At 42.0% G+C, this 27,826-nt stretch overlaps 1 protein-coding gene across 1 annotated transcript in view; it reads left to right on the top strand.

Moving 5' to 3' along the window:
- Nucleotides 1-1,687: 1,687 nt before the first annotated feature.
- The window catches only part of EFCAB5 (EF-hand calcium binding domain 5), a 43,363-nt gene continuing 17,224 nt past the window's right edge, over nucleotides 1,688-27,826 (top strand). The window contains exons 1-10 of the mRNA XM_044287213.1: nucleotides 1,688-1,807; nucleotides 5,319-5,856; nucleotides 7,222-7,378; nucleotides 8,072-8,135; nucleotides 9,045-9,112; nucleotides 15,357-15,512; nucleotides 18,298-18,400; nucleotides 20,573-20,746; nucleotides 21,818-21,910; nucleotides 22,974-23,066. Of these exons, the coding sequence (XP_044143148.1) occupies nucleotides 5,351-5,856; nucleotides 7,222-7,378; nucleotides 8,072-8,135; nucleotides 9,045-9,112; nucleotides 15,357-15,512; nucleotides 18,298-18,400; nucleotides 20,573-20,746; nucleotides 21,818-21,910; nucleotides 22,974-23,066 (1,414 nt within the window). The 5' untranslated portion in view covers nucleotides 1,688-1,807; nucleotides 5,319-5,350. The remainder of the gene's footprint in view (nucleotides 1,808-5,318; nucleotides 5,857-7,221; nucleotides 7,379-8,071; nucleotides 8,136-9,044; nucleotides 9,113-15,356; nucleotides 15,513-18,297; nucleotides 18,401-20,572; nucleotides 20,747-21,817; nucleotides 21,911-22,973; nucleotides 23,067-27,826) is intronic.

Genomic DNA, 27,826 nt, shown 5'->3' on the forward strand with positions numbered 1-27,826 from the left:
CATTATATACGCATTTGGATTCCAAACTACTTCTCACACTTTAGGGCCCCTAAAATGCCAGGGCAGTATAACTACCCCACAAGTGACCCCATTTTGGAAAGAATACACCCCAAGGTATTTCGTGAGGGGCATGGCAACAGATAGACGGACCATGCCTAGCAACCCTATTTTAAACACAGGTAAAAATAGGCAGTACAGGGAACAAAAATGTGGAATTAAGGGGAAATTGAATACACAGTGAAAAGTTGAATTAGGGCCACCAAGGTGAGTTTAATCACCACAATCCAATACTAAAAAAAACCCAAAAACGACAGTTATCCTTTAGGGACGAAAAGCGAAACAGAAACCTTTAGAGGCATTCAGTTTTGATCCGTCTTAGGCCTCTTGCGCACGACCGTATGGCTTTTTCAGTATTTTGCGATCCACAAAAAAACGGGTCCGCTAAAAATATGGATGACTTCCATGTGCATTCAGTTTTTTGGCGGAACGGAACAGCTGGCCCCTGATAGAACAGTACTATCCTTGTCCATTATGCGGATAATAATAGGACATGTTCTATCTTTAAAGGGAACGGAAATATGGAAACGGAAGGCATACGGAGTATCTTCCGTTTTTTTTTTCCAGATCCATTGAAATGAATGGTTCCGTATATGGTCCATATACGGAACGCAAAAAAACGGAACGGAAACGGAAAAAAAAGTTTGTGTGCAAGAGACCTTAGGCTACTTTCACACTAGCGTTTTTGCTGGATCTGGCAGGGTTCAGCAAAAACGCTTCCATTACTGATAATACAATCAGCATGCTGCGGTTTGCTCTCCGGTATGAGAATGGAACGCATTTTGGAGGATTCTGTTCAGTTCAGTTTTGTGCCCATCGACAATAAATGGGGACAAAGCGGAAGCGTTTTTTTCCAGTATTGAGACCGTATGACGGATCTCAATACCGGAAAATATTAATGCTAGTGTGAAAGTAGCGTAAATAGAGTTCTATGGGCACAAATAATGGTTCCGTCTTGTTTCGTTATGTAAGACGGAAAAAGAAGTCCTGTCGACTTACGGCCTGTGTTTACTGGCTGTTAAAAAACAGCCATGTGAATAGCCGACAGACTGCAATGGTTCTGAAAATGCCCGTGTGATGCGGCCATTTTTCACTGGCTACACGGTGACATGTGTTGCGTGACTTCTTGTCGCACCAAAGTTGCACAACATTTTTCATAATGATAGTCTATGGTGTTTCACTGCGACATGTAAAGTATTGGATTTTTGTGCGACTGTCGCATTCGCAGCATGTTGTTACAAAAAATGACGTGTTACATTGGTGCGACATGAATGTCATGCGACACATGTCGCAAGCTAGTTGCACCCTTTTTGTCACATGATTTATTGTTGCACGACACATGTTATCTTGTAACCCTAGCCTAAATGGCGAGTGAAGCTCATTAACATATCTAACACACGCACTTCCCCTCCCACTTTCCAAAACTGGAATGAGTGGTGTAAAAGCCCAAATAGTCTAAAAGCCAGAATTCTGGCAACATTTTCAAGCCAGAAATCTGGAGGGCTCGATAAATCTCCCCCGTGTGATGGTAGCCCAATGCTTTTAGTACGTTTTGCAGGGTGTCTCTCACAGGTCTCTGAGCAGGGAGGTCGCCCATTACTGACAGCAGCCACTTCCTGGTTCGTCGCTTAGCAACCGAGGCAAGCCAAACACAGAGGAGGCTGCAGGATCCCGGCTGACAGCGCAGGCCTTTCCATGGGGAGAGCCTCTGTGGTATCATAGCAGTCTGCACTCCACCTTCACTATACAGGTACTGCAAAAATCATCACTCTTCTATGTATGTATTTGCTTTTAAAGGGCGTCTGACACCAGGAAGGGGTTAACCATGAAAATTGTTTATCACCTACCCACAGGATAAGTGACAAACACTGGATTGGTTGTGGGGGGGGGGGGGCAGAGTTGACCGCTGGGACCCCTATGATTGGAAGAAGGCAGGGCCCCCTCTCTAATTTAAGTGGTAGTGCACCCTTTTATGAGACTGACGGTGCGCTGTCTATGTGGTCAGATACCCCACGATCCAATATTTATCACCGATCCTGTGCATTGGTGATAAATAGTTTTTGTGGGATAACCCCTTTAAGATTTATTAAAAACCTGTTAGGCTACATGCACACGGTTCCTATTACGCTCTGATTTTTTTTATGTTGAAAATCCGCAGCATAGTACACTATCAGGTGAGTAGATGAAATGTTAATTGTGCGATTTGCAATGCAAAGGCTGAGATCTGGGGACAAATACATGTCAGGATCTGTAAGTATTTGTTATGGAACCACTGTGTGCACATGGGTGCGGTGAACGCACGTAAGACCCGCACAAACTTTCGTGTGGATTTATGTGAGTTTCTGCAGCATATCCGCACCAAAATCTGTAATGTCTAATTGCAGTTTTGGTGCGGATTTTATACCGTTTTGACACAGATGTCATCCTTCCATTGAAAAGTGTGAAATCCGTAGCTAAAACCGCAAACATAACTGACATGATAAATAATTTGAAATCCACACAGAAGGTCAATTTCCACACATAAAAAATCCACAAAGTGTACATGAGATTAGTGTAATCTCATACACTTTGCTGGTACTGTACAGTGATGGTCAGTTCGCAGTGTTCGCCAGCGAACACATGCGGGCTGTCATCTTTAGTAAGGTAGACTCACCCGTCCAGCGATGCACAGGTAAGACCTTACCTGTGCCTGTGCCGAGAGCCAGTCTGAAATCAAATGCGGTCACCGGGAGCAGGTAGTTCCGAGAACAGCCCGATGAAGGCCCCTGGCAGGACCTGCGCTGATGTCACCGCACTCACCACTTGGTAAGCGCGATTACGTAATCAAAGGTCCTTTTGCAGTTCCTGAAAGAAGACGATGCCGTCTGCGCGATGAAGTAGATAAGGTGAGTAAATTTTTTTATTTTTTTTAACCCCTCAATCAACATTTTACTAAGCATTCTGTATAAAGAATGCTATTGTTTTCCCTTATAACCATGTTATAAGGAAAAATAATAATATCTACATAACACCTAACCCGAACATCAGTGAAGAATTCCGTGTCCGAGTCTGGGTACCACATCCAGTTTTTAATCATGTGCGTGCAAAACGCATTGCACCTTCGCAATAAAAACTGAACAACACAACGCAATCGCAGTCAAAACGGACTGAAATTGCGTGCGCACTCGCGTGGGTTTCCCGCAATGCACACGCGCCGCATCCCGAGCAAATTTATATCTAGATCATGCCATGCCAAAAAAAAAACATAACTAAAATACTGTGGAGGGGATTTGTTAAAGTATATGTAGATCACTTGCAACTATTTTTTTGTGTGTGTTGGACACATTTTAACACATCCTAAGGCCTCATGCACACGACAGTATTTTTTCACGGTCCGCAAAATGGGGTTCCGTTGTTCCCTGATCCGTTTCCGTTTTTGTTTCTGTGTGTCTTCCTTGATTTTTGGAGGATCACCAGACATGAAGGAAAGTGAAAAAAAATATCTAAGTCAAGTTTGCCTTGCAAATGATAGGAAAAAAACGGACGCGGACGACAATCTTGTGTGCCTCCGTGTTTTTTCACGAACCCATTGACTTAAATGGGTCCCCAAACCGTTGTCCGTGAAAGAAATAGGACAGGTCATATTTTTTTGACGGACTGGAAACACGGATCACGGATGCGGATGACAAACTGTGCATTATCAGAGTTTTCAACAGACCCATTGAAAGTCAATGAGTCCGCAGAAAATCAAGGAAAACGGAACAACGGACACGGAACACAACAACGGTCGTGTGCATGAGGCCTTAGGCCTCTTGCAAATGAACATATTTTATTTCCGTTTCCGTTCCGTTTTTGCAGTTTCTGTTTACGGTTCGTATGCAAAACCATTATTTTCAATGGTTCCGCAAAAAAATTTACTTATCCTATTATTGTCCATATTACGGACAAGGATAGTACTGTTCTATTAGGGGCCAGCTGTTCCGTTTCGCAAAATACGGAATGCACACGGACGTCATCCATATTTTGCGGACCCCAAAATACATACGGTCATGTGCAAGAGGCCTAAGAAAGGTTTAATAGGAGCGGTAAAATGTGCTAAATTTATTTACATCATGCACCACTTTTGAAGCAAAATACATGTCAGTAGGGGATGTAACAAAAAGTCTAGTCAGGTGTACCACATTGTGAAAAATTGGGCATAATTTGTGCAATTTTATGGATAAATGAACACCAACATAGGAGATTCATCAATATCTAGTTATTCACATGCATTTTTAAGGCATATTAAAAACACACCATAGCTAGATCATGCTGCATTTTGGAAAAAATGCCACAGAACCCCAAAATTCAAATAAATAAATAAATAAAATAGCGGCACACATATTGGGTCCTTTATCAAACTGGTGTAAAGTGGAACTGGCTTAGTTGCCCATAGCAAACAATCAGATTCTACCTTTCATTTTCCAATGGAGCTGTCAAAAATAAAAGGTGGAATCTGATTGGTTGCTATGGGCAACTAAGCCAGTTCTACTTTACACCAGTGTGATAAATGTTTCCTCACATTTTTCTGCACTTGCGCATTTTTAGTGTGTGTGTGTGGGGGGGGGGGGGTTTGTACCTGCTTTTTAGGTGCATTTTTGTGTGTGTGTGGTGAAAATGCCAGCTTCAGAAGTTAGCTAAAGATCTATGGGAAATATGAAACACAGGACACAAAAGCATTTTTTTTTTCATTAGGTGGCTTTTTTGTCCTTTTCCCCCTAGCTTCTATTCTAATATGCAGACTGCTGTGGTATTTGGTGTTTTTCAAGACCTTTCATATCATCAAGGAAAAACAGTCATGAAGAAAAAAAAAAAATGTTAAAAAATGTATGTGGTTATTTTGGAGGTTTTAGAACCCCCCCCCCCTAAAACTGCCAGTGCCATATGCATGTGTGTATAGACCCTTAGAAAAAGACCACCACATGTGTCCAAGGATGATTCTCACATTGCTACTCGACTTTACTAAAATCGATGAGGCTGAGCTATAATAGTTTTTGGAAGACAGCAGCCATGTTTTTCAAACCCTAGGCAACAAAGAACACGGAGATGGTGTGCATCACATTTATTATGTGTTTTAGAAACATTTTATACCGCCCTCCACAGTTGTAAAGTGTGTCAAGTAGAGTTGTAAAAAATGCCAAATTTAGTAGGCGGTCACATCTGTAGGGGGTAGGCAGTTATTTTATTGTCTTTTAGGATATATTGTGATCTAATACACATTCATTATATTGTTTACCCTACAGACCTAAAGAAACTAAGGTTCAGTTGTGACTCCATGGAGAACCGTGATTCAGTGAGAAATGGCTTCACAGATATTTCGAAAGACAGTTGTTTCCATGCTGTTGAGACAGAGGCTGGATATAAAAAGATATTTACAGATAAAATGCAAGAAAGAGGATTAAAAGTGCAACAGAAAATACTGAACACCATAAAGATACAAAGAGAGCAGAGGGAGAAAGTGGAGAAGGAAGCACCGGCTGATGTACTGGCGAGGGAGTGGTTCAGCCCGGACAAGTCTTCTGTAGACACAAGAACTTATCTTCTTGACCATTTGATGCCTTCAGTTGTGCACGGTGTTGAGTCCCTTCTCATGGAGCTGGAAAAGAAAAAGGTTCTCGAAGATGATTCTGTTAAGTTTGACCCAGTTACCTATCTTGGAGAGTTCCTTATGAGACAAAATCCTGACTTATTTTCTGGCAAAGAGAAATCGGCCTACGTTCGTGGCTTGGAGCAAGTAGTTGCTGATCTGAAAAACAATGTTTTTGATTTAGAATTCAACAGGTGAGAGCGAATATACATGTATGATGTGTTTTTCATATTTGCCGATATCTTCAATATTTTCATTTTTTGTTAATCGTGGCCATACGATCTGAAAACTGTTACAGGTTCGTATGGGCATTTTGTTAACAGCCAGTTAATAGCAGCCATCAAAAAATAAAACGTGCCTTATTTTTGGTCGTTTTCATCACCAGATGGGCCCCATTGAAATGCATAGAACCTTTTGTAATGGCTGTTTAGACAAGAGTGCACCCGTCTAACAGCTGTTAAAAATGCGTACACCAAAAACCATTGAGAGGTTAAAATAATAAAAAAAATACCCTATTCTCTTGCACACAAGGGAACACTTGCTTCTTACTGCAGGCTTTAGGACCTGACACTCCAAGTATGGTGACGTCACATGATGTGATGGGAGTGCAGGTCCTGCTGCCTACAGTGAGGAGCAAGTGTTTCATCCATGTGCTGGTGGACAAGGTAAGTATTTTTTTTTAAATTGGATCTGTGGACAGTACGAAGACTGGATGGTCATTATATATACTGGAGATAAAAGGAGGCCCAAAATAAAAAAATAAAAATTAAATATATATATATATAGGCACTAAGAGGCCATTATTTATACTGAAGGGGCACTAGGTGGACAATTATTCATACTGGGGATCACTTTGGGGCCATTATATATACTGGGGGCACTATGAGACCATTATTTATTTTGGGGGACACCATGTGGTCATTATTCATACTGGTGGCACTGTGGGGCCATTAATTATACTGAGGGGACACTATGGGGCTGTTATTCATACTAGGGGGCATTAGGGGTCCATTATTCATACTGGGGGGGCACAATGGGACCATTATTCATAATGGGAGGCACAATAGGGCCATTTTTCATACTGGGGGCACTATGGGCCATTACTTATACTGGGAGACACTATGGGGCCATTATTCATACTGGGGGCACTGTGGGGGGGAGGGGGCAATTGCTGTCCAGGAGCACTGTGGGGGGAAATATAATATTATGAGGGCACTGCAGGGGTTGAGATGTAAAAAATAAATAAAAATCCAATGAACTACCATGGCTGAGAGACAGAGCCCCGTTTTAAGATGGGACCCCACCAATTGGACCTTAATAGCATGTCCTGTCGATATATACCATAAATGTCCAGATCGGAATACTCCCTTAATGACATTTTGGTTTTGTATGAAGCTGTGCTTTACAACTACAAACTATGCATCTCCCAGTATTGACCAAGTTGGATATTATTCACCTGGTCTACGCTTTACTCTGTTTTTGCTGTACTCCACTTCATTGATTTCTGATATTATAGATAATGCTTCATATAGCATTGGTCATGACTTTGTTGTTGGCAGGCTTGGTCAACTAAAAGAGGAACTGAAGGAGTACCAAGATAATAGATCACAAGTGCAAAGCATCCAGAGCCAGGTGATGGAGAAAAGGAAAGAAGCCTTGTCCTTGCAGTTTCAAGAATGGACCCTGGATGTTAGCGGCAGGATTCCACTTGCGCTGGTAAGTGAAAATATACAAGGATACATACAGTATGTATCTGTGTCACATAGTATAATTTCTTCCTTCCTCTTTAAATTGTGAATAAGGCTACTTTCACACCTGCGTTAGGTGCGGATCCGTCTGGTATCTGGACAGACGTATCCGCACCTATAAATGCAAACGCTGGTATCTGTTCAGTACGGATACGTCTGCATAACTTAGTAAAAAAAAAATCTAAGTCTGAGTGGAAGTCATATTTGTGTCAATGTAAACGGATCCGTCCCCATTGACTTACATTGTAAGTCAGGACGGATCCGTTTGGCAAGCAGCGTTTTGGTGTCCGCCTCCGGAGAAGGAATGGAGGCGGAACAGAGCCAAACTGATGCATTCTGAACGGATCTGCATCCATTCAGATTGCATTGGGGCTAAACTGATCCTTTTGGGGCCGCTTGTGAGAGCCTTGAAACGGATCTCACAATCGGACCCAGAAACGCCAGTGTGAAGGTAGCCTTAGGCATAATGGATGAAAATCTGCCAAGGCTAGAGGTGCACTTGTTACATAGGGAAAGTTGCAGAGATCTGCACAATGAAAATCTCAAACTGCATAGAGTTTTTTATGTTTAAAAAAGTTGTAATAGAGATCTTTATATGCTATTTCTTAAGGATATTATATTTTCTTCCTTAATTATTTCTTGTGTTCTACCTCAAATTTAGGTACAGAGTGCTTTAAAATCCTTTATTGAGCTCATCTCTCAATATGCATTGGATAACAAACCAGGTAAGATTCACTAACAGTAATTTTAAAGGGGTCATCCTGGTAAATATAATGATGACCTATCCTCAGGATAGGTCATCATTATAACATAGGCGGGTGTACAAGTCCGGGCACCCACAGTGATCAGCTGTTACAAGAAGCCGCCATGCTTACCGGAGCTTTGGTGAGCGCAGCTTGCTTCTGACAACTTTCCAAGCACAGCGCTGTAAATTGTTCTGTGGCTGAACTTGGTATTGCAGCTCATCCCCATTCACTTCAATGGGGCTGAGGTGCAACTTGGTCATGTGACCGATGTACAGTGATGTCACATGGCTTAGGAAGAGGCGGCAGCACACACAGAGTGCACAACATCTTCTAACAGCTGGGAACCCCGCCAATCCGATATTGATGACCTATCCTGAGTATAGGTCATTATTATAATTTACCGGATAACCTCTTTAATATACTTCCTCAGTGACCATTATTTAAAGGGAACTTGTCACACTAAAAATCAAGTGCAATCTGCAGGTAGTATGTTACAGAGTAGAAGGAGCTGAGCAGATTGATATATAGTTTTATAGGAAAATAGAACCTGTTTTTTTTTCAATGTAAATCTCTGCTCGTTTTATACTTGGGAGTCAAGTGGGCGGTCCTACTCAATGATTGTCTCCCCTACATAGTGCATATAGAGGTAGCTGTCAATCATTGAGTAGGACTGCCCACTGGACTCCCAAGTATAAGCCAAAAATGAGCAGGAATTTACATTAATAAATTAAAAGATATACTGAAACTATACATCAATCTGCTAAACTCCTCCTGCTCTATAACATGCTGCCTACAGATCGGACATGACAGGTTCCCTTTAACAAGAATGAATGATATACTGGCTTACACATATTTCTAATCAATCATAATAACATTTTATTTTGGTAGCATACAGTAAAGACCTGGTGACTGCAGACACAATGGAGCAGAAGTTAAATGAGGAAGAATTTGTAGAGGTGAAAAAATAATCCAATCTGTCTGATTTCTTTTTGATATTCCATATACTATATACCGTAAAAGTGAACGAACAAAAGAGAAATCTAAATCCAATAATTATTTGGGGTGACCATCTATTGCATTTAACACAGCATCAGTTCTAGGCACACTTTGCACACAGGTTTTGAAGGAAATAGGCAGACAGGTTGTTACAAATATCTTGGAGAACTAACCACACATCTTCCGTGGATGTAGGTGTAAGCCGTGTACCGGGGTGGGCTCCCCAGAATACAGCGAAGTCACAGACAAGGAAAGCGACACTGACACCAGCTTAATATGCAAGAACAGAAAACTTTACTTAAACAACAAGTAATAACATAAATACAAATTAAAAAATACTGGGCACTCTCACTTATGTAGAAACATACAGTTTATTTAAGTACATATACAAAATAGTCAATTTATCCATAAACGCATAATCCCAATAATAATAAAATAGAAAATAGATAAAAAATCTTAAAATCACAAAACACTAAAAGATGGATCCAAATGGGGGATAGTCAATCCATAAGCATAGGACTGGTGGTTTGCGATAATTGATGACTACAGATGAAATTTGCAATGTCCTATACAATTCACAGTCCTAATCCTTTGGAAAAGAGTATCGGTACTGCGGTTTAGAGAAATTCACTTAAGTGAGTATATTCGCGGCGTCCCGCTTGTACTCACTGTGCAGTGTAGTTTTTTTCAGATCATCGGCTTGTAATCCAAAGGTCACTCTTGTCTGCTCCTGTCGCCACTGGATGCTGCTGTAACTTGCTTGCCTGTGTCTAGTCCTCTGGCTGCCGCTCCGTAGTGTCTAAGAGCCGGCAGACGCTGGGACTTGTATTTGCTCTCCCCACGTCGGATAACCTGCGCCACGATACTGTGTTGCCTCGTGTGTTGCGCTTGTAGCTGCCGATGTGTCAGGGATTTGATAAGGCACGGGATCCTCGGTTGGTCCGAAATAGCGGCACAGCCTTTAAAGTTCCAGTAGGACTTACTTTGGGATTACTTTGGGTGGTATCGCCGGCCGCTGATGCTGCAGGTAGCGCTTGTGAAGTGACCTTACAGCGGGCTCTATAAAAGTAGACACTTACGGGGCGGTCACTACCACTGAGGAAGGGGCAAGTACCCCGAAACGCGTTTGGTGAAGAGACCCCCAAAGTAATCCCAAAGTAAGTCCTACTGGAACTTTAAAGGCTGTGCCGCTATTTCGGACCAACCGAGGATCCCGTGCCTTATCAAATCCCTGACACATCGGCAGCTACAAGCGCAACACACGAGGCAACACAGTATCGTGGCGCAGGTTATCCGACGTGGGGAGAGCAAATACAAGTCCCAGCGTCTGCCGGCTCTTAGACACTACGAAGCGGCAGCCAGAGGACTAGACACAGGCAAGCAAGTTACAGCAGCATCCAGTGGCGACAGGAGCAGACAAGAGTGACCTTTGGATTACAAGCCGATGATCTGAAAAAAAAAAACTACACTGCACAGTGAGTACAAGCGGGACGCCGCGAATATACTCACTTAAGTGAATTTCTCTAAACCGCAGTACCGATACTCTTTTCCAAAGGATTAGGACTGTGAATTGTATAGGACATTGCAAATTTCATCTGTAGTCATCAATTATCGCAAACCACCAGTGCTATGCTTATGGATTGACTATCCCCCATTTGGATCCATCTTTTAGTGTTTTGTGATTTTAAGATTTTTTATCTATTTTCTATTTTATTATTATTGGGATTATGCGTTTATGGATAAATTGGCTATTTTGTATATGTACTTAAATAAACTGTATGTTTCTACATAAGTGAGAGTGCCCAGTATTTTTTAATTTGTATTTATTCATTACTAGAGGAAGGGCGGATCCTCTTTACTGGGAGCACCTCCTCCATATTTTTCCTCAGTCCTGTGCGTCTCACAACTCTTTGTTAAGTAATAACATAAGCATCACCAAAGCAATACAAACATGCATAGAAATGCTATATCCCGGACCCACAGTAAATGTCCCTGCCCAATGGACAGGCCTAGCCGATGGCGGACACAGCAGAGCCTGCAAGTCGTGCTGTGCCGCTACAGAGGACACCCCTAGCCGGTGGCAAACGCAGCAGAGCCTGCAAGTCAATAACTGCGCTGCAGTCCAGTACAGTACAGCCTGGCAAAATGATATAAATCCTAACTAAGTAACTAATGCTAGGCCTAGGCTAGTCTCTGTAACTTCAGGCGCCACACAATATATTGCAATCAGTAACCAGGTGTACTGACCTGTGTCCGTTCTGGGCCCGAGGATGCAGCCTACCAGAGATGGCCACCAACTTCTCAGCAACCGTGCGGCCTTGCTTGATAGTGAGGCCTTCTGTCCACACACTGGACTGGTCTCCTGGGACAACCTCTCTTTCAAAAGAGCTGGATACAGAAAGGCTATAACAGCTACTCTCCTCCTTCTGAGTGTCCATTAACTGCCGGACATCTGCAAGCCAGGATGGAATCGGATTCAGTCCCTCACCGCACAATCCTTCCTCCATGCCAGATCAACACTTCCTGGTTCACTCACAGGCAGCAGCATGAGTCATCATCTGTTTTACATATTCAAATCTCAGAGTGTGCTTGCTGTAGCTGCAAAACAGTGGCCTCTAGTGCCCGGAATGCCAAATGACAGTTTAAATACAGACATTATGCAGAAATAGCTGTTTCACAAGCTCACATAGGCTTGCTCAAATCCTTCTCCCTTTTCATGTAATCCCACACAGACTGGATGATGTTGAGATCAGGTCTCCGTGGGGGGCCATATTATCACTTCCAGGTCTGCTTGTTCTTCTTTACGCTGAAGACAGTTCTTAATGACATTGGCTGTATGTTTGTGGTCGTTTTCCTGCTGAAGAATATATTTGTAGCCAATCTGAAGCCTTCCTGATGGTATTGCATGATGGATATGTATCTGGTTGTATTTCTCAGCATCAGGGGCGTATAGATCTCATAGGGCCCCATAGCAAAACGTAGTATTGGCCCCCTGCCCCACCTACTTAAATATTTTTTTTATAAACTAAAGGAAATTTTAATTAAATACAAACTATCATTTATAAAGTTGCCTTTGACCTCACCCACTTTATCTGACTTTTATGTAAAAAAAGTGGAAGAGGTGCTTCACAAATATGGCACTCATTCTGAACAACATATTTCACAGGGGAGAGAAGTTTAGTGTTGGGCCTCTCCTCCCTCAGTCCCTGTAGCAGTCGCATGGTTTGCCTCTATTGCAGGTACACCACTTCTCAGCACTAAGAAATGTGAGGACCGTAGATGCAGTGGTCAGTCATTGAAACTTAGAGCAGGAGATGAAAGACACATCATGCTTGTTTCCCTTTGAAATCGGAAGATGCCCAGCAATGCCGTCAGCTCAAAACTGGCAGGATCCAGTGGGACCCAGTTTACCCGTTTACTGTTTAGAGAAGTCTGGCCAAAAGTGGTCCATATACAAAGCCAAGCTACTCCGCTATGTACAAAAAAGGTAGGAACTGGGGTGCTGAGAAATGGCCTAATGAGGACTAATGAGTTAAAATTTTAAATATTTGGCTATCACAGAAGGCAGTTTGTTCACCGAAGGGCTGGACAGCGGTACAATAATGAATGTCTGCAGGCAACAGTGAAGCATGGTGGAGGGTCCTTGCAAGTTTGGGGCTGCATTTCAGCAATTGGAGTTGGGGATTTGGTTAGGATTAATGGTGTCCTCAATGCGGAGATGTACAGGCAGATACTTATCCAGCATGCAATACCATCAGGGAGACATCTGATGGGCTCCACATTTATTCTGCAGCAGGACAACAACCCCAATCATACAGTTAATGTCATGAAGGACTATCTTCAGTATAAAGAAGCACAATAAGTCCTGGAAGTGATGATATGGCCCCCACAGAGCCCTGATCTCAACATCATTAGGTCTGTCTGGGATTACATGAAGAGACCAATGGACTTGAGCATGCCTATATCCACAGAAGATTCTCCAAGTTCTCCAAGATGCTTGGAGCAACCTCCCTGCTGATTTCCTTGAAAAACTGTGTGCAAGTATACCAAGAAGAACTGATGATGTTTTGAAGTGATTCAGATTTCTGTTTTGTTCATTCACTTTGCATTTTGTTAATTGATAAATATTAACATGTTTATTTTTGAAAGCATTCTTACTTTGCAGCATTTTTCCACACCTGCCTAAAACATTTGCACAGTACAGTATGTGCAACTTATTTACATGTTTTAAGACGCTTAAAGTAAAACGGATTCATCTGCTGAGGCTATTAATGGCCTATCCTCAGGGTACAGCATCCATATTAGATTGGTGTGGGGGCATGTCTGACTCTGTGCTGCCCAGCTGTTTTGGGAGGCACTGTGCTAAAGCTTCTTCATTGTTTAACTTGGTCGATTTACCTGCACGCAGGGTCGGATTTGCCCACCAAAGTACCAGAGGATCCACTGGTGGGCCCAGTCTCTGAAGCCATATTGGGCGTCTGTATTGCGGTCTGCAAGCTACGGACATCTGTGTAATCTGCAATTTTTCTCACTACCACCATTACTAGAAATGACTATTCTCGTCTCCAATACAGACAAGAATAGGACATATTCTATCATTTGCAAAACAGACACACAGATCTAGACCGTACACAGATGACATTTCGAAAAATCCAGCGCAGGTCATAAAAACGATGGGTTCTTTATTGAAGATCCAAATCAATACATACGTGTGGGGACAAAGTCTCTGTTGCTCCTGTTAACGTGTTTCGGACATATTAAACCTCCTTAGTCATAACTGCTATGACTTCCATGTGCTGTCCATTTAGATTTTTTTGCAGACCCATAGAAATGAAAAGGTCTCTGTGCATCGGATGCAAAATACGGTCGTGTGCATGAGGCCTATGGGTACGGCCACACATGCTATTTTCTTATGCAGTAAGAGGAAGCAGATTGAAATATAGTTTTGTGGGAAAAGATTCAGAAAAACTTATAATTTTAAACATTTAAATCTCTGCTCTTTTTGTCCAAACTTAATCTGCGATGGATAGCATTAAGGCCTATTTCACGTGTCAGGAAATGGTGCACACGTGCTGTTTTCTCCATAGACAGCAATGTGTTTATTCACACATCCTTGCTTTTCCACTACAATGGAGACGTATACTACTTTGGTCCCAGATGCAGACCAGACATTCACATGAAGTCTACGGGTCCATAAAGACCACTGACACAACACGGATAGCATCAGTGTTCTCTCAGTGGTTTTCACTGACTATTGGTAGGTGATGCTCTGTAAATCCCTTTCTCAGCCTAGCAGTGTACGTGGAATACAAATGACACACACAGAGAGGGCAAAACATTGGCACACAGACCAACAAAGGACCCTTCACAGACAACTTCACGGGGGAAACACTGACCGCATTGTCATGGTCATCATAATGGACACAGATGTGTAAAAAAAAAGGTCTTAGGGCTTATGCACACAACTGGGATCGGCCTCAGAGACATGGTCCGTGTGTCTGCCAGATCTTCCAAGCCGGCCATGGCTCCACTGTACTAAACTGACTGTACTGTATCTTAGTGTTTCATGATGCAGTCAGTTCATATCTGGTCACAGATCTCTTCTACTGAACTCAGTTCAGTACAGGAGATCCACCTTCAGATATGGTCATCTCAGGATAGGTCATCATTATCACATCAGCGGTGATCCGAGTCCCAGCACCCCTACCGATCAGCTGTTTCATGGAGCCGCTGTGCTCATTGGAGCAGCTTTCCAAGCAGAGCACCGTACATAGTATAGCAGCAGTGCTTGGTCTTGCAGCTCATTCCCATTCACTTCTTTGGGGCTGAGCGGCAACTAGGCCATGTGTCACCGATGTATGGTGACATCACATGGCCTAGGAAGAGGCCGCGGCGCTCACTGAGTGCCCAACCTCTTCTAAACAGCCCGATCAGCGGTGGTCCTGGATGTCGGACCACCAGCTATCTGATATTGATGACCGATCCTGAGGAATGAGGATAGGTCATCAATATCTATAACCATATAACCCCTTTAAATGTGTACATTTCAAGTTTTACTGAATCTTCTCCCACAACACTATATATCGATCTGCTCAGCTTTTCCTGCTCTATAACCTGCCGAATACACTGCATTTTGTGGTGTCAGGTTCAGGTATATCTAATGTATCATATACCAATAGTATATTTTCTTTTCTTTCTCCGCAGTATGTACATCCATTTATCGGTCACCTCAGCACAGATTTATTCCAGGAATTCTTGCACCACATGGCACAGTGCGCTGACATGTTCCGTGAGACCATTCGCCATGATATTTGGAGACAGAAGTTTTCTCATCTCTTTCTGGCATGTGATTCAGGAAAGGTAGGCTCAGTGTATTTTGTCTATATACTTATTAAAAGGCTATGTACACCTTCAAAGGCATCTTTTTAATGATTGCATTTTACTGATTTTTGGCTAAAAATAATTTTTTCACTTGGCCTTTATTAAAAATATTGAGCCGTTCTGTAACAAAGGGTTAAGTGTTTTTCTGGCCATGTGACTGGTACTTTCATATTGTGCTGGTCATCTAATAAACCTTATCTCTAAACTACTGAGATGTCATAAACAGTTATTTAAGCCACATTCTTATAGTAAAATAAGAACTTTGCTATAATGAGTGTTTAGGAGGTCAGAGAGTAGAGATAAGGAGTACATCAGCTCCTGGTCTGACGGAAAAGACTGAACATCCAAAGAGTGCTACTAGAGCATCTCAGCTCTGTACAGAAAAAAGGACTCTATATTTTTAATAGAGACCAATTTAAAAAAAATATTTTTAGCTCAAAATGACTACAATGCAGTAATAATAAATAAATAAAAATAGCCTTTAAAGCTCTGTTCACACACATGTTCTGGCTCACATTCATAATGATGCAGTGCTGTGCCAGATCTGTCATACCACTGATCCCAATGGCTATTGGAACTGCATTGACTCTTACTAGGGTTCAGCATATTTCTGTTGTGGTTTTCCATAGTTTACAGATCAAGAATAGCACTGCTTGAAGTGCCAGGCCATGAGATCTACAGATTTGTCATGCATTGTTAGCATCTGCTGGTTCAATATTAGGGTAGAGTTTTGTGGTAGTTCTTTTGAGCCAAAGCAATAGGTAGGTTGGAAGAGAATGGAAAAAGCTAAATGAAAGTCTCTTAAATCTCCTGTTGGTTGGACCCACAGGCTGCCACAAAACCTGTGTGAGAACCCACCTTAAAGCTGGCCATACATTTTAGATGTATGTAGGCAAATGTTGGGGAAGAGAATGGTTGGGCATGTTGGATCACAACATGATGCCTAGCTTTAAGGCCCTTGGGCAGATTTCTGCCCATTAATGAATGCCAACTCACTGTGCAGCATGTTGGTTGACTTTCATTAAGTGCCATTTACATACATGGAGCAGCATGGTGGCTCAGTGGTTAGCACTGGTGCCTTGCAGCGCTGTGGTCGACTCTTAGGTTTGTATCTGACCATGGAGAACATCTGCATGGAGTTTGTATGTTCTCCCCTTGTTGTGTGGGTTTCCTTTGGGTACTCCAGTTTCTTGAAAAAAATTCAAATAGGCAAATTGGCTTTCTACGACATTAACCCTTGTGTGTATTGGAGTCGAGCGCCTATATGGCAGCTACTGACTTCCTCAACCACACAACTATCTCTGCGCTTTGAGTCCCTGTAAGAAATGCTCATTACATATGAATTTGGGGACAAGCAGTTGTTAATACAATTTTATTTATTTGTTGGGAACACATCCCTCATTACACGGCGTGATATGCTGCCAACAAACAATGGTTTTTCACGTCGGATAAAAGATGTAATGACCTGAACAAAAATTTGCTCGTTTGTCAGGCAGCATGTTTTCACAGGGCAACGATTGGAACTAGTGTCCTGATCAATGGCCTGTATAAATGGGACCCTTAGGGCTGTTTCAGATTAGTTTGTCCAGTCCGGAAATCATGCCCCGTTTGTGAGCGTGATCCTCCATTTTGGACACTGCTCGTCTTGGAGGAGCGCACGGCATCATAATGATTTATAGTGTTGTGTGCCTCTGCATGACCTTACTGCTACAGGATCATACTGAAATAACGCTGTCACTATGATTCTGTAGAAATACAGTCAAGCAGAGGCACATAGCATTATAAATTAGTATAATGCCATGTGCTCCTGCAAGACGAGCAGTGCCCACAATGGAGGATCACGCTCACAAACGGAGTGTGATTTCCAGACTGCACACGCTCATCTGAAATAGCCCTTATACTTCTCCTCTCTTTTGTGTAGATTCTTGTGTTTTACTCAATCTTAGGCCTCAATCACATCTCCTCGATCACATTGCCGGATCCCCATAGACTGCAATGAGATCCAGCGGTGATCTGTGCGCTTTCTGGCATAAATGAGGGTTTTGGCCAGACAAAAACCATTGCAGGTTTTTGCTCTGGATTAGGCAGCGGGATGTGAACGTAGCTTTACTGCTGATTGAAAAAGGTCCCTGTTAACATGGCAAAGACTAGCTTCAATTGATCATCAGTTAATTGCTTTAGGCAGATCATTTAAATGTAGCTCACCCTGACGGTGTGCACGCACATAGCGGTGCCTAATGTATTGGGCAGGGTTTTCAAACAGCTTGTTAATTGGCCGCATGATTTTACCAAGAGAACCATGTTTTTTGTGTTAAACTACACTACAGTATTATCAGCAAAATCAGGCAGCCAGTTAACACGCTTTTTGTAACACCCTTCCCCCCTCACAAGCATACATTTTGTCTGGATAGACCACTACAACTTGAAAATGTACTTTAAGGGTGCTTTTTCTCTTGGCATTTAGATGCAGTTTTGTAGCCAGTTTTCAAGCCAAAAGTAGGAGTAGATTGTACAAAAGTAGAATATTTTCTATATATTTCCTTTAGTTTTATGATGCCTTCCTGGCATTAGCTTATAAAACGGCACGAAAATACAGCATCAAAGAGGCATCTGCGAAAGCTCCAAGATGCTACTTAGATAATACATATGGTCTCATCCAGTCTACGTTTCATGATAATAAGAGATTATCACAATTAAAAACAAAATCAGTAAATTAGCTATTTTGAGAAGTTGTATTAACTCTGTGTATCCTTTGTGTTTCTAGGTTGGCTTCCTAGACAGGCAGAGAGTCCTTTCTCTCTTGGAAAAATTCTATGACATTATGAGTTCAAAGACAGAGACTTGGCAGCCACGCAACCCTCGACAATGTGAGACTATGGGGGGAATTTATTACATTCTGCACTCTGAATTCCGGCTACAAAGAGTCGCAAAATAGAGCTGTGTGCCTTTTTGGACATGCACAAAATTTTGCGACATTTTGCATTTTTACACTCCTGACTCCAGTTTTAAAAAGTATGTGGGACATTGGTATTGGTTAGCCTGTCGAGTTAATTTAAGCCAGATTTATCAATTGAACTAAAAGTTGTCGCAATCAAGGGGTTACGTAGAAAGTGGAGTAACATCTTAAGATAGAAGTGTTAGACTTAAAGGGGTTGTCTCACCTCAGTAATCACCATTTAATCACTTCCTTGTAGTTCTAGGATGATTTCTGTAATATAGATCCATTTTCCAATTTGCCTCTGTCACCTCTTATTCCTCTTTATAGTGCCCCAAATTCCATGCTCGTTTTTAGGGGTTACGGCCACAACTGTAATGATATCAGCGGTGGCCGCGCAGGCGCACAGATACCCTATCGGCCGGCTGATCTGGTGGCCGGGTTCATGGGAGCGCGCGCGCGCAAATTATTGTGCATGTACAGTCACTCCCGGCCCGGCCACCTCGCCTGAGCTTTACTACAAGCTCATAGGATTTACAGGGTGCGCGCACGCACAAGCAAAAAGGTGCAAGGTTGCATCCTCCCTGCCCTGCTCACTGTGCCTTCATCTCCGCCCTCAGCAAGCAGGGAACTGAGGCCCCAAGAGCTGCGAGGGAGCCTGTAAATAAGGAGGTGAGACAACCCCTTATCAAACTGTATCCGTATGTCTTTTGTATTCATTCCATTTTTGTGGAACCATCTATTGAAAATTTTATACCCAGCCCAATTTTTTTATGTACTTACTGTTTAAACATTATTATATGCTTCTGTTTCCGATCCGCAAAAAAACGGATCACAAACGGAAACCAAATGGAAAAACGGAATAGCAAAACGGAACGGAAGCGGAAACACTACTGAAACAAAAAAACTGAAAAATTTATCCATTTAAAACGGACTGCAAAATATAGAAAAAGCCCTATGGTCGTGTGCAAGAGGCCTAATTCTAATTTTTTTTTCCTGAGCTGGTTGGTAGAGACTGGTTGGTAAATTCATGTATGCCCAGGCACAGGACATAGATAAATAGGAGATCCTGCTCCCTAAGGTCTCTTTCACAGGGGCGTCCCGGATTTGCTCCGGATGCGTTGCGTGTACATTGTGGGAAAACCACGTGAGCAGGCACGCAATTGCAGTCAGTTTTGACTACAATTGTGTTCTGATGTTCATATTTTTCCGCGCGAGTGCAATGCGTTTTGCACGCGAGTGAGAAAAAACGAAATGTGGTACCCAGACTCGAACCCGGACTTCTTCACTGAAGTTCGGGTTTGGGTTAGGTGTTCTGTATATTTTATTATTTTCCCTTATAACATGGTTATAAGGGAAAATAATAGCATTCTTTAATACAGAATGCTAAGTAAAATGTCCATTAAGGGTCAAAAAATTATAAAAAAATTACTTACCTCATCCACTTGATCGCGCAGCCGTTATCATCTTCTTTCTTCTTCTTGCAGGACCTGCAAAAGGACCTGCGCTGACGTCATCGCGCTCACCACGTGGTGAGCCCGGTGACGTCAACACAGGTTCTGCTGAATGAAGATAGAAGGACCTTCTATTTTCATTCAGCAGGACCTGCGCTGATGTCACAGCGCTCAGGTGAGCGCGATGACGTCAGCGCAGGTCCTTTTGCAGGTCCTGCAAGAAGAAGTAAGAAGACGATAACGGCTGCGCGATCAAGTGGATGAGGTGAGTCATTTTTTTATAATTTTTAACTTTCAATGGACATTCTACTATGCATTCTGTATTAAGAGTGCTATTATTTTTATAAAATCTACAGAACACCAAACCCAAACCTGAACTTCCGTGAAGAAGTCTGGGTTCTGGTCTGGGTACGAACATTCAGTTTTGTATCACACGCTTTGCACTACTGCGGAAAAAACTGAACAAAACAGCAATCGAAGACAAAACTGAATGAAATTGCGTGTGCACTAGCGCGGTTTTCCCGCAATGCACCTGCAATGCATCCGGACAAAATCTGTGACGCCTGTGTGAAAGGGGCCTAAGTCTGTGATCAATTATTTAAGTAAACACATTTCTTCATATCTGATTTGATTTTTTTTTTTACATTTAGGGCCAGTAATTGAATTGGGGGAGATGGATCCAGCTGATTTTTGGGCTGAGTTCCAGGAAGGAGATAATCAACCTGAAGAGAAAGGAGAAAACCTTGCTACTACAGCTTCAACTATAGTCAGTAGTTCTGGAGAGGAAGAACAGAAGGAAGCACAGTCAGAGGACACTGGAAAAGGTAGAACACAAAAATGACAATGATGAAATGTAAAGTATTGTAAAGTATACAAATGCTCATAGAAATCTGTGGCTGTGATGAACTGTTATACCATATTATGGCTAGGGCTACACAATGACGTTTGTCACACAACTATTTGACGCAGTAAGTTTTCCTCCATCCACAGTCTGGTACGTAATACGTAATTAAGTATTACGTACCAGCCATTCGAGTGAATGGTCAGACATTTTATATATTAGATGGGTTGGGTCCTAGAGAGCAAGAGCTGCTCATAGGGCTTCAAGTCGGTCTACTATCCAATATAGTACATGTACAGAGTGGCAACTAGACTAAAATATTGAGGTTTTCCAATTTTTACAGTTTGTTCCTGTTCATTTAAGCAACTCAGGATACCTGCTGAATTTCTTATGAACCTAGAGTGATAAGGCTACTTTCACACTAGCGTTTTAGTTTTCCGGTATTGAGATCCGCCATAGGGTCTCAATACCGGAAAAAAATGTTTCAGTTTTGTCCCATTCATTGTCAATGGGGACAAAACTGAACTGAACAGAACGGAGTGCTCCAAAATGCGTTCCGTTTAGTTGCGTTCCCATACCGGAGAGCAAAGCGCAACATGTTGTAGTTTACTTTCCGTCCTGGGATGCGGAGCAAGACGGATCTGGCATGACCAATGCAAGTCAAAGGGGACGGATCAGTTTTCTCTGCCACAATAGAAAACGGAGTTCATGACGGATCCGTCTTGGCAATGTTAAAGATAATACAACCGGATCTGTTCATAACAGATGCAGATGGTTGTAACGGAAGCGTTTTTGTTGAACCCTGTTGGATCCAGCAAAAACTCTAGTGTGAAAGTAGCCTAAGTAGTTTTCCTGGGCTATATTCCCTATTGAAACTGTTTGGCTTTTTTTTTTTTTTTTTTTTATACTGGGAAATATCTTTCCTTTATTTAAAACGTGTGCCAAGAAAATGGCAAAACCACAGCAAAAACAACTGATGACAAAAATGACCCCACGGAATGTCCCACGGAAATAATAATAATCAATATATTTTAATTATTCTGTAACTGTACAGGTGCAGCACATAGAGAAGAGGAGACAAGAGGCCGTCAGGCTGAAGACACCAGAAGCAGAGATGCGCACTTTATTGAGGGCAAACCCTGGTCAGGTACATTATAACAAACTTTACCAGTACCACATGGCTTAAAAAAGAAAAAGCAATAGAGGAAATGATCTACAGTAGGTAAAGTTAAACATGCTTGACATGTATATACACTTCAAATCTCATCCGCTTTGCTGCTACTGTGAAAAATTGCACACAAATCCGTCTCCGGAAATCTGCAGCGTGGACATATCCTAAGGCTCCGTAATAAGAACCAGCTCTAGAATTATCTTTAGCTGTACATCATTGTTACTAAAGGACAAAAAAAATTAAAGGCAATAAAAAGATAAAATTTGATATGATTTTCTAGGCTAAACTACACTGAGGGATACAAAAGGAAATTCTCTCAACCCATTGGCCAAATATACACCAAAAAGAGGCTGTTTTACGTTTGGTGGTTGTACATTGGTTTACCTGGGCCTCAATCTGTGTGGAAAAACATCATCAATTACAATTTTCAATTCAGAATAAAATTTTACTTTTTTGGGGGAGAGTAAATGGGCCATGCGTTCAGAACATTGCAAGTGGACCTGCCAATAGTGATGGCCAAACCTAAATCAACTTTTTAGGAATTAAATTTACCGCAGTTCTCTCATTTGTTCTTCTTTCATATTGGGAGGAGAAATTCTTTGCCTCTCTTATCTACCAGGTGGCTATAGCTACAGTGTAATACACTGACATCTAGCTACTGTAGTCTGCATACTGTTCTGGAGGGTTTGCAGGGTAGCAAAGGTAAATTTGGTCATCCCATTCCTGGTGCTCTGACAACATTATTATTATAGAGAATTTCCAAAAAAAAATTAATTAAATTTTTAATTTTATTCAGATTCCATCACTAAACATCAAGCAACCAAATCTTATAGCATTACTAAGGAAAATATCAAAAATAAAATACTGAAGGCAAATGTTAGAAAGTGGTAATCTACGACTGGATGATTGGAGCAGGCAGAAGGCTCTTTTTCATTATCCTTTATTATTACATGTGATATGTATGATTAACTTGTCTAGTTGGTTTATGAGATTTCCATCTCTGTAGCTATAATATATATATAATATAATATCTTTGTAGGTGACTTGCTGACTTCAGATCTGGCTATCAGGTACAGTTCATATGGAGAAAGAAGTGAAGAAGAATGGCGGGAGGCTGCTTCTAAGTTCACAGGTAATAAAGGTCTATGCCTTCTTCCTGCAGAATACAGGTTGCACATGAAATGCTTATTATCCTGAATGTACAAGACTTTTCCTGGCACTTCAGAATTTCCTAGTACAGGCAGTAAGAGGACTAGACAGGCAGTATATTGTACAGTATACACTTACCGTATGTGGTGGTCTCTCGGTTAGGAAGTCCAGTGGTTGCACAGTGCGGTAACTTAAACTACCAGAAAGAGAGAATATACTCATGGATGTATTATGGATCTGTGGGTGCTCCTTTAGGCTGTCAAACTAATGTTACATTTAATATAGGCTGCCTCATGATGTCACCCAACAATGTATACGGAATAAGTAATATGATAAATAAAGTGAAGTCATTTTTTCCCCCACATCCACTGTTTTTAAAATCAGGTCTTTACGTCACATTGTTTAAAACATAGAAAGTACATTCCAGGATATTGACTTATGCGTTCATAGCTAGGAACAAGAACCAAGCATAACTTTGAAATGCATAAGTGATTTAGACAATGGGCCAGATTTATCATTAGCTCAGGTCAAAATAATGGAGTGAAAAAGTCGCACATTTTTGCGCAATCGCTAAAACTGTGCAAAAATTTGCGACTTTTATTGGCTTTTATGCTCGCCAGTTTTCTGAAAGTGGGCGTGTTTTCTTATGTAAATGAATCTCTAGACAGATTTACTATTGCGACAATTTAAAAAGTCCAGTGAGGACCATGCTTATCTTATGCGACTTTTTAATAGAACATGCGACTTTTTAGTAAAGACGTGCGATTTTTGTAAAGCCGCTTACTGAAGGATAAACTGCTACCGCCAAACCACATTTATCACAGTATTAAAGGGCTTTTGTCACCCCCCTGAAGTCATATTTTTTTTTGGGCTACTTAAAATCCTTATACTGCGATATATCACTATATAGTGCTCTTACTCATTTTCGTTCAGTAGTTTCTTCAAAAAACAGACTTTTATATTATGTAAATTACCTCTCTACCAGCAAGTAGGGCGGCTACTTGCTTGTAACAGCCGCATCCTCCTTTCATAAAGACGCCCCCTCCTCATGTTGATTGACAGGGCCAGCGAACGCGCTCGTCCTCTGGGTGGCCCTGTCTGCGTTCAAAATTTCGCGCTTGCGCCGTACCGGTCTTCAGTCGGTGCAGACGCACAGAGGAGGACGCTCGCTCAGCCGCTCCATCCTCAATGCGCCTGCGCCGATGACGTCACATCTACACCCGACGCAGGCGCACTGAGGAAGGAGCGGCGAGCGTCCTCCTCTCAGTGCGCCTGTGCCGACTGAAGACCGGTACGGCACAGGCGCAAAATTTTCAACGCAGACAGGGCCACCCAGAAGACGAGCGCGTTCGCTGGCCCTGTCAATCAACATGAGGAGGGGGCGTCTTTATGAAAGGAGGATGCGGCTGCTACCAGCAAGTAGCCGCCCTACTTGCTGGTAGTGAGGTAATTTACATAATATAAAAGTCAGTTTTTTTAAGAAACTACTAAACGAAAATGAGTAAGAACACTATATAGTGATATATCGCAGTATAAGGATTTTATGTAGTTAGACCAACCTATACGAAAAAACTCACAAACAGTGTATAAATAACCCTGGGGACTTCTGCAGCGGAGGTTCTGGATAAATATAATGAATAAGATCTGATGGTGTCCTGCATATGCCAGATCTCGCGGTTTGAGTATTCTTTTCCTATGCTGAAACTGTGGCACAGATGAGCCCTTAGGGCCAGACTTATCATTACACTTACATCTTACTCCACTTTTACATATGTCCAAAGTCACTTTTGGTTAAGTCAGATTTATTAATGGTCTTTTAAAGGGCTTCTTTCACCCCGCTAAAGTCATTTCTTTTTTGGCTACTTAAAATCCTTAGCCAACAAAGGAACCAAACCAATAACCCCCAAAAAGGATACGAAAACGCACATATAAAATATATGTAATTTATTGGGACATGATCAAAATAACAATAAGATATAACATAAGGCACACAGGTAGAGGAGGGGGGGAGAGACCTCATGTAAAGGGGTCATATACAACCTCCCTCACAAAAACCCAGCTGACAGGGAAAAGGGTCACAGCCCTGGGTATAGAGCAGCATAGACATGTGAGAACTGTAAGTGTGCCTTATGTTATATCTTATTGTTATTTTGATCATGTCTCAATAAATTACATATATTTTATATGTGCGTTTTCTTATCCTTTTTGGGGGTTATTGGTTTGGTTCATTTGTTGGCTAAGGATTTTAAGTAGCCAAAAAAGAAATGACTTTAGCGGGGTGACAGAAGCCCTTTAAAGGACCATTAATAAATCTGACTTAACCAAAAGTGACTTTGGACATATGTAAAAGTGGAGTAAGATGTAAGTGTAATGATAAGTCTGGCCCTATGTGCTCATCTGTGCCACAGTTTCAGCATAGGAAAAGAATACTCAAACCGCGAGATCTGGCATATGCAGGACACTGTCAGATCTTATTCATTATATTTATCCAGAACCTCCGCTGCAGAAGGCAACTCAGCCTTATTCTAAGATGTACATTGTATGGTTTTACACAATGTGAGAAAAGATCTGGTTTGCAACTACAGTCCATGCTGGAGAAAAATCTATACGGCTGCGTTTCTCAAGTGGGCATCTCCTTCTCCCTGGCTGTGAGCTGCCCAATCGAAGCGGAGAGCGTCGCAGCCAGGGAGAAGGAGATGCCCCTTGAGGGACTTTTACATGGGCTGAGGATTGGGGCAATTATCTGGGATGCGCATTTGTACAGATGCTCGTTCCCCTTAATTGCCCTGTGTCAATGTGCTGCCGATCACCCAATGAGCGAAGAAATCCTTGTTCATTGGGAGATCACCTTTTAGGCGGCACATAAAATCATGGTTTGTCGGCAGGAAAATTTGATGCCAGTGCTCCTCTATTGTAAGTCTAGAGATCATGTTCCCTTTAATATTTTATGCTGCAGGCAAAGTTTATAATATTTTTGCTCTGAAAACTGCAGTGATTTCAGCTCCGGCTTTTAAGAATATTACATGATTAAACGTATTATCCTCATCTGTGCAGGTGGGCCACAACAATAGGATCTGTTCATAAAATCTGCAGCCCTTTATGCTGTATGCCATGTGAAATTAGTGTGTGCGCCCTCTGACATTTACTTTGAAGTGGTCATTCACTGATATTCTTCTGCTTCATTAGTAACAAGATCAAAGGAAGCATCTGGCAGAGTGAATGTAAATATAATCTCTCCATTTTAGAAGAAAATGGATTCTCAGAAATAAACTGCTTCACAACATAAAGATCCTAGAGCCTTTAAAATGAAACTTTTTTGTTATGTGCAAGCTGGCACAAGACAGAAAATCTGTTCTCGCGCTAAAAAAGTTTGTGTTAGGCTACATGCACACGACCGTTGTGTGTTTTGCAGTCTGCAAATTGCGGATCCGCAAAACAGGGATGGCGTCAGTTTGCGTTCTGCAATTTGCGTAACAGCACGGACAGCCATTAATATAACTGCCTATTCTTGTCCGCAAAATGGACAATAATAGGACAGGTTATTTTTTATTTTTTGCGGAGCAACGGATGCGGACAGCATGCGGAGTGCTGTCTGCATCTTTTGCGGCATGTGCTTGTAGCCTTACTTGCAGTTTTTGGTGCAGATTTGATGCGGTTTTGACGATGATCTCACCTATTAATTTAAAACGGTGAAATCGGCAAAAATAAATAAAAAAATCACACAAACATTTGACTTGCTGCGGGTTTCTAAGTCTGCATTGCAGGTCAATTTCCACAAAGTGTAGATGAGATTTGTCTAATCCCATATACTTTGCAGGTACTGTATTAATCTGTGGCTTTGGCCTCATGCACACAACCGTTTTTTTTTTTAAGGTCCGCAAAAACGGGGTCCGTAGGTCCGTGACCGTTTTTTTGTCCGTGGGTCTTCCTTGATTTTTGGAGGATCCACGGACACGAAAAATGAAAAAAAAAATCTAAGTCAAGTTTGCCATTGAAATGATAGGAAAAAACGGACACGGATCACGGACACAGATCACGGAAGCGGATGACAATCTTGTGTGCATCCGTGATTTTTCACGGACCTATTGACTTGAATGGGTCCGTGAACCGTTGGCCGTGAAAAAAATAGGACAGGTCATATTTTTTTCACGGCCAGGAAACACGGATCACGGATGCGGCTGCCAAACGGTGCATTTTCCGATTTTTCCACGGACCCATTGAAAGTCAATGGGTCAGCGAAAAAAAACGGAAAACGGCACAATGGCCACGGATGCACACAACGGTCGTGTACATGAGGCCTTTTCCACACGTAAATCCATGAAGGGAAAAACTGTGCATAATCTGCAGTGTTTCTCTTGTACAATAATACAACTGCATGCATCCATCATGAACGGATCCGGTTGTATTATGTCTTATATAGCCAAGACGGATCCATCATGAACTCCATTGAAAGTCAATGGGGGACGGATCAGTTTTCTATTGTGTCAGAGAATACGGATCCGTCCCCATTGACTTACATTCTGTGTCAGGACGGATCCATCTCACTCTGCATCCCAGGATGGACAGAAAACGCTGCAGGCAGTGTTTTGGTGTCCGCCTCCAGAGCGGAATGGAGACTGATCGGAGGCCAACTGATGCATTCTGAGCTGATCCTTTTCCATTCAGAATGCATTAGGGCAAAACTGATCCGTTTTGGACAGCGTCTTAGAGCCCTGAATGGATCTCACAAACGGAAATCCAAAC

This window comes from Bufo gargarizans, chromosome 3 (genome assembly GCF_014858855.1).
Source record: "Bufo gargarizans isolate SCDJY-AF-19 chromosome 3, ASM1485885v1, whole genome shotgun sequence".
In the NCBI taxonomy this organism is placed as follows: Eukaryota; Metazoa; Chordata; class Amphibia; order Anura; family Bufonidae; genus Bufo; species Bufo gargarizans.